General features: G+C 30.9%; 1 protein-coding gene across 1 annotated transcript; it reads right to left on the reverse strand.

The window, feature by feature from the left end:
- Positions 1-4,396: 4,396 nt before the first annotated feature.
- LOC126878453 (facilitated trehalose transporter Tret1-like) lies at positions 4,397-5,837 on the reverse strand. Its single transcript, XM_050651935.1, has 2 exons — positions 5,801-5,837; positions 4,397-5,721 (listed from the first exon to the last, which is right to left on the reverse strand). The coding sequence occupies exons 1-2, from the start codon at positions 5,835-5,837 to the stop codon at positions 4,397-4,399; spliced, it is 1,362 nt and encodes a 453-aa protein (XP_050507892.1).
- Between the last annotated feature and the right edge of the window lie 2,121 nt (positions 5,838-7,958).

The raw sequence follows: 7,958 nt of genomic DNA on the forward strand, positions 1-7,958 counted from the left end.
AAGACAACGGTACCTGTTTTAAGCTTTTATTCTTATCCTGATAAATGTTATGAATTTTTTAAAGGAAAAGGTGCGGATTTGTACATTGCAAAGTTTAATCGCAAAAGTTGTGTGACGAAGTTTAAAATTTAGCTTCTTAATCACGTTTATGTTAAAGTAGAGAGTACAAAGAAATTCTGTAAGTTTTAAAATAAAATGTTTTATAAAAAAAATAGTACAACTTTTAATGTCGACATTAGAAATCCCCAATATAACCTTTATTTTTCGAGATACTGACCATGGGTGGTGTACGGCTAATTTTCTTCTTAGATTATGTTTTTGACCGTGATGAAAACGAAAATAAAATTTATTTTAAATTTTTGGTGGATGAATATTGTCAAAATTGCAATTGTACCCTAAAAATTAAAAAAAAAAAATGAAATCACGTTTTTTTGCGTTTAGCTCGCTGCAACTCTGGTCCGTTTTAATATTTTTTTCTTCTAAAGTTTGTACACTATATATCGCTCACTTTTCTGAAGACAATGGTTTCTGCTTTAAGCTTTTAGTCTTATTCTAGTAAAAATTATGAATCTTTTAAAGTACAAGGTGCAGATTCGTGAATTGCAAAGTTTAATCGCAAAATTTGACTAACACAATTTGAAATATAGATTTTAAATCAAATTCAAAATAAAACATGAGTACAAAGAAGTTTTCTGGAAAGTTTTGGAATAAAATGTTTTATAGAAAACAAATGGTGCAACGTTTAACATCTACGTTATAAATCCCCAAAATAACGCTAATTTTTCGAGATACTGATAATTGGTGGTGAATGGCTAATTTTGGTCTTAAGGTTTTTGATGGTGCTGAAAACGAAAATGAAGTTTATTTTGAATTTTAGGTGGGAGAAAATTGTCAAAATCGCAATTTTGCACTAAAAATAAAAAAAAGTTAAACCACGTTTTTCTTAAAATTAAAAGTTGCACCATATTTTTTCTATAACACATCGAGACCTAAAACTCCCCATATAACTTCTTTGAACTCTATGGATTCACATAAACGTAATCACATAGATAAATTTTAAATTTTTTCACTTAATTTTTGCGATTTAACTCTGCAAATCATGAATCTGCACCTTTTATTTTTAAAAATTCATAACTTTTATAAAGAAAAACTGAAATACTACAGTTACTTTCATAGTCTTCACAAAGGTGAGAAATATATGCTGTAAAAATTTTAGAAAAAAATATTAAAATGGAACAGAGTTGTAGCGAGTTAAACGTAAAAATTCGTGACTTCACTTTTTTTTCATTTTTAGGTTAAAATTGCGATTTTAACAATGTTCCTTCACATAAAATTCAAAATAAACCTATTTTTCATTGTCAGCACCATCGAAAACATAAAATAAGACCAAAATTAGACATTCACCTCCCTAGTGATTAATAAGATAAATTTTAAATTTTGCCTCTCAACTTTTGCGATTAAACTTTGCAATTCACGAATCTGCAACTTGTACTTTAAAAAATTCATAACTTTTACTAGAATAAGACTAAAATCTTAAAGCAGATACCGTTGTCCTTAGAAAAGTGAACAACATATAGTGTACAAACCTTAGGAAAAATCTACCAGAGTTGTAGCGAGTTAAACGCAAAAAACGTGATTTCATTTTTTTTATTATTTTTATGGTAAAATTGCGATTTTGACAATATTCCCCCACATAAACTTTAAAATAAATTTGATTTTCGTTTTCAGCACCGTCAAAAACATAATCTAAGACCAAAATTAGCCATTCACCACCCATGGTCAGTATCTCGAAAAGTAACCGTTATATTGGGGATTTCTAATGTCGATAATAAAAGTTGCACTATTTTTTTTTCTATAAAACATTTTGATCTAAAATTTTCCAGAAAACTTCTTTGTACGCTCTATTTTAACATAAACGTGATTAAAAGGCTAAATTTTAAATTTCGTCACTCAACTTTTTCGATTAAACTTTGCAATGCACAAATACGCACCTTTTCCTTTTAAAAATTCATAACCTTTATCAGAATGAGAATTAAAGCTTAAAACAGGTACCGTTGTCTTTAGAAATGTTAGAGCTATATACTGTAACAATTTTAGAAAAAAAATTTTAAAATGGAACCGAGTTGTAGCGAGGTAAACGCAAAAAACATGATTTTATTTTTATTTATTTTTAGGGAAAAATTGCGATTTTGGCAATGTCCCCCCACATGAAATTCAAAATAAATCTCATTTTCGTTTTCAGCACTGTCAAAAACATACAGTATGTCTAAAATTGGCCATTCACCTCTCCGTGGTCAGTACCTGGTCATTTTAGGGGTCATCTCCCGCTCGCCTATTAGTCAAGTATAGAGGTAGGTTGTGTAGACCCTTGTTAATTCGAAGATTTAATGTTGCTACTTTTATTGATATATTAATCTAAAAATGCTCAATTTGTGGCTTGGGCGACTGTTGCTCGGAGCGCCTCAGTTAAGATTTAAGTAAATGTAGCTAGTAGTGATAGTAACCGATAAAACTGAACTTTATCATGATTACCTCGCATTCCATACTTCACAACATAACGGAAATGAGGCATATTATCATTTTAAATAGATTCTTTCAGTGAAAATGTTAAATTTTTCCTTGTATAAAACTAAATTACCACTTCACGCAACTAAAATGATCTAAAACACATTGAGAACTAACAGAATAACATTTAGGCCTATGTGTGCCTCCCAGCCGCCATATTGATTTAATTTTGATAGCATGTTGGAATGCCCTATTACTAAACAAATAGGGGTTAAAATAACTCATTATTCTCCTATAAACAAAATAGGTAACTGGAATCGTTTTTATGGTAAAAGTTATTGAATATAGATAACTACGATCTTGAGTAGCATTGTTTCGTGGACAAGTTCTTTAACAGTGTTTCTCTGCCCTTCTCAAGAAATATTATCACAAGTTACAATATCTGTAGGATATCGATAGGATGGAGTATAATTCCTCTATTTTCCTACTATCTTTGCATCTTTGTATCTTTGCATCAAGATCAGTTTGAAAAGGTTATTTCCTTATAGAAAGTAGAAGACATGTCAATCTTAAAAATTTCTGGGAAATCTGACAGCACAACCTCAAATAATGACTTAAAAAAATATCAAAAAGTCTCTGGCAACCGAAAAACAATTTTTAAAATTTTTGTGCATGTGAAATTTTGTGTGTGATGTCCCATTATTTTAATAATTATTAAATGTTTGTACATTCTTTCTACATAAAACATAAAAACAACTGCTAAATTGGACAAGAACAACTGTTTAAGAGAAATAACACACACCACTGGGAACACAGTAAAAAAAAATTTCTTGTACGGTTCCAAATTGCACTTAACTAACAATTTAAGAGACTAAGGGCTGTTTGATTGGTCAACTCTTCTTATGGGGCTGGTGACTTCCAGGTACATCTTTAGCTGTGGAACAGTTTCTATGGCTGTTATGTAAGTAGATACCGTTTACTAAAGAAATTTTGTATTATGTCTTTTGATCGCATACTATCTTACCAGGACTCCATCGACCCTTGACTAGTTAAGGATTGATGGTAGTATATATATCAAATTATATACCAAGTATTTTTCATCAGATTGGTCGCTCCCAATGATATAATGTCTCATTTTACATGATATGGACTGTTGAGTTCAATACTAAACAGTTGCTTGGCTTTATTGTATGTGATTGAAACCAAGACAAAATTGTTTTTCATGTTTTATATATATGTGTACATGTCTCTCGTTTTGTGTTTTTTAGCTTGTAGTTTGTATAGAGAAGACTTTTTGTACTGGGCCTGATGATGAGTCATATATTGTAAGACTCGAAACCGGTTGCCCCATGATTACATAGCAACTAATAAAAAATACAAACTAAAGATTGCGAGTATTGACTCAATTACCATATCCAATTGTAGGTTATTTCTTCTTTTTGCGGTCTATTTACTGTTTCATTACGCTTTCTGAAATGTTTATACATCGTTCACGATAGCTATACATATAAACTTTTCAATTTTTCGAAGGTTTATGTATTTAATTTTTCTATTCTTGCCATCTTCAGTCAGGTTGGATTTGTGGATCTATTAGAGGTGTTTCTTGATATACAATAACCAAGTATTTCGTATTACTCAAATAATTATGCATTATTTTATAGTTTTCAAACTATAATAATTATATGAGTAGTTTTGTTTGCTTTTAAGGACACAATATTATAAAATATGGATGGTGTTTACGTAAGCTAGTTTTTTTTAAATTGTGGTTTGTATCACCTCCAACTCTGACGTAGGTACATGTATCCTTTCAATGCACAATTGTGCATTGTCAAGTGGAATTGTAAATATTCATAAATATATTTGACTTTAAAATAACTTTAACGCAGAGTGTCTATTGGGCATAAAGCATTTTTTGGACTTCTATAAAGCTCTTTCCTTTTGTTTCAGGTACAAAGAAGAAGCAAAACGTGGCACTAAAAAGACACCAGCAAGCAAACAACCAAAAAGTACCATAAACACCAAGTGCATCGTTCAAGTAGTTATAGCTAAAGGTAACAACAGCTGTCGTAAACCAACAGCAAAATGCGCCAATAGTAGAGGCTTCTTGTTTGACACTACTCGGAAATAATTCAGAGATTAAAGTCCAAGGAACTGTGTTGATACCAAGATTATAAGAGATAATATAGCATATTAAGCTGAGCAGAGGCAAAAATTTAATACTCTCAACATTGAAATGGTGGTTACGAAGAAAGAAGAATAATCCTAATACCCCTAGCGAAAGACCCATGCCTAAAGCTGATGTTATTAGTAAAGGTCGTCGTCCAAAGTAATCAACCAAAAATGGAGCTAAAAAGCTAGATGCAAATAGACCAATGCCGACTATTAAAGCAGCTGTATCTTCGGAAATTTCTGAACCAGCTGCTTTAAAAATCAACGTTAGATGATAAAGTATGGAGCAATATCCTCCCAAATCTTGGGTAGCCAGCAATAAGATACAAATCAATATGCATTTTCTTAAAACCTTGTCAGTAAAAATATCTTGAATACGACCTTCGGTACTGTGTTCTACAAAATTTTTTATTTTACCAAGTTCTTCCGTGATATCTTTCTTGTTCTTTCCTCTTAAATACATAAGGGCCTCTTCAGCTTTCTCCTCTTCCTTTTGACGAATTAAATAATACGGACTTTCCACTCCTATGCCAAAGAAGAGTACAAAAAATAAAACTGGAAGGACCGTTAAAATCAAATTGAAAGACATAATAGAAGTATATGGTCCAATGGCTAAAGGCAGGAAGTTACCTAATGACCAAAATATGTTAGTTATTACAATCATCCCTCCTCTATTCGAATCATCTGATATTTCTCCTACATACAAGGAAAATAAGGAATATCCAGCTCCTAGTGAAAGTCCGGCCAAAAATCTGGCTGCGTAGAAAAGGTAAATATTTCTTGCAAATGCTAGAACCAAAAATGAAACTATATGCGGTATGGCCAATCCTAACAAGGTGTATTTATAGCCGAATCGACGAGTTATGAAGTTGAATATGAGCGGTCCAATGAGAGCTCCTACGTTCAAGATTGAACCTATAATTGAGTCTTCATGTTTTGTTATTGGTCTTCCTAATGGGTTACTTGACGTATCGTTTGACATCAGTTTCGGAAAAATCGGTGAGGTCCATGATAATGTTGAGTCACCTGTGGTTGCCAGAAGATTAACTGAAATAAAAATAAAATAAATTAAAAAAGGATAATATGATGTTTTTAATTTTTTATTGAAATATTAAATTTATTTTACGTATTTCAGACTTGTTGGTCGTCATCAGTACAGTCATAGAAAACAGAGAAAACCGAAATATAATGAAAAGCAGTGTTTTGTGGTAGTCAAAGGTGATCAACAACCGATATAATTTTCACTAGTAATACCACTAGAGGTCAAATTATTTCCGGAAATTTTTTTGAGATCATGAATATTTTGAAAATTTCCCGAGTCGCAGACGAGGGAAATTTTCTAAAAATATTCATGATCAAAAAAAAATTTCCGGATATTAATTTGACTTCGCGTGGTATTCGGTAAGAAAATTCCACACCAAATTTGCATTTGAAAATCCAAAGCTGCATGAACAGATTAATAGCGCGCCATAGCTTTGTCAGCAATTATTTAGGCTTTCAAATTCGTAATTTCTACTCATTGTAGTTGCATGGGAATACCATTTCAAGATAGAAATTATTACTATTTCAAGATAGTATATTCTTCAATTTTACATAAGTTTTGAGTAACTACAAGTGATAGAAAATGAATCAAAACTAAATTATGTAAACAAATAAAAACCAGTCTGTCAAAAATGTTCTGTTATTGTAAACGTCAAAAAATTTCCACTATAATTCGCTGTTGGGTACCCCACGAGCAAAAAATTTCCGATAAAATACCTCCGTTGCCATGGTGATCTGTCAAAATAACGTATTTTGATTGGTTCAAAATTACAGGTGTGGAATTTTCATTATAAAATAGCCCATTAGAAAATAACGAGTCTGCGACAAAAATCATACTTGTAGTGAAAGTGAGTGTATTTGGCTCCGAATTCCATCCTACTGCATGAATTTACTTGCTATTTTTATTGTAAGTAAGGAATAGCTCAAGAAACAAAGTCTACCCAATACCCATGTGCGCTCTTATCTTGGGAGTCGTTCCCACCCCTTCTCGGGGGTGGAAAAATTTTTGGTTAAAATAACCACGAAAATGGCTAGAGAACCGAATTCTAAGCAAAAACTGTTCTATAATTTTTCTTTGAAAACTCAATACTTTTTGAGTTATTCGTGGTTGAAAATTTGCCAGTTTCATTGAAATCTGTCACCTTTTCGGACGGTTTTTTTGCGAATATTTTAAATATTATGCATTTAACGAAAAATACTACATATTTATATAAAACATTTTTGTAGCTTATGAAAAATCAAAGAGATTCGTTTCTTCATAAATTTTCTAGCTATAATACAAAAAGAGATATGGTAGGTGAAAAGAGATTTTTTTTGGTGCATGCTCAAATCGGTTTATTTAACTTCAAATAACAGAGAAATGGTCTATTTTAGGGGTATAAAGGCACAAATATCTTTTGTGGTGCTTGAAAACACCTTTAAAACGAGCATTGTTAAATGTCGATTACATTCAAACTTAGCGAGATATGGTGCAAAAAAATTTATGACCAATGTAATTTAAGAAAAAATGAGAAGTATATTTTTAAACCCTCATCCACCAGAATTTAAATGCTTTGTTTTCATTCTGTAATACATTTTACTATAGTGTTATTTCTATGTTAAAAAAGTTGGACGGGTTTAAAATGAATGGTTTTTGAAAAAAAAAAAAAAAATAAAATCAAATTATAGAGCGTATTTTTAAATTTGCTTAAAAATCTTCCTTTTTCTCCATGTAAATCGAAAATGATGACGAAAAAAGATATAGTACAAAATGTAGGATTTTTCAGATAACAATTTTATTTTATCTTTCATTACTGCATCTCTTTATAATTTTCGAGTTACATGGAGAAAAAGGAAGATTTTTAAGAAAATTAAAAATGTGCTCTATAATTTGATCTTATTATTTTCAAAAACCATTCATTTTAAACCCGTTCAATTTTTTAAATATAAAAATAACACTATAATAAAACGATGCATTTAGATCTGGTGGATTAGAATTACCCAAAAAATCTAAAAAAATATTTTTCGGAGGAAAATAGTAGATTATTGGAAAATATCGCTCCACACCGGCAAAAAAATCGGATGGACACGTATAATTAACAATTAAACAACAACGGTGTAAGTTGAAGGTAGATCTGATATCTCTTCATAATCTTGAAAATGAATGTTTATATTTCAATTTAAGCACGCGGCAACTTCAAAAATACTAATTCAAATATGAGTTTTTAAGCCTCCAAAATGCGTATTTTTGAATTTTTCAGATT

The sequence above is a fragment of the Diabrotica virgifera genome, chromosome 5 (genome assembly GCF_917563875.1).
Source record: "Diabrotica virgifera virgifera chromosome 5, PGI_DIABVI_V3a".
NCBI classification, from domain to species: domain Eukaryota; kingdom Metazoa; phylum Arthropoda; class Insecta; order Coleoptera; family Chrysomelidae; genus Diabrotica; species Diabrotica virgifera.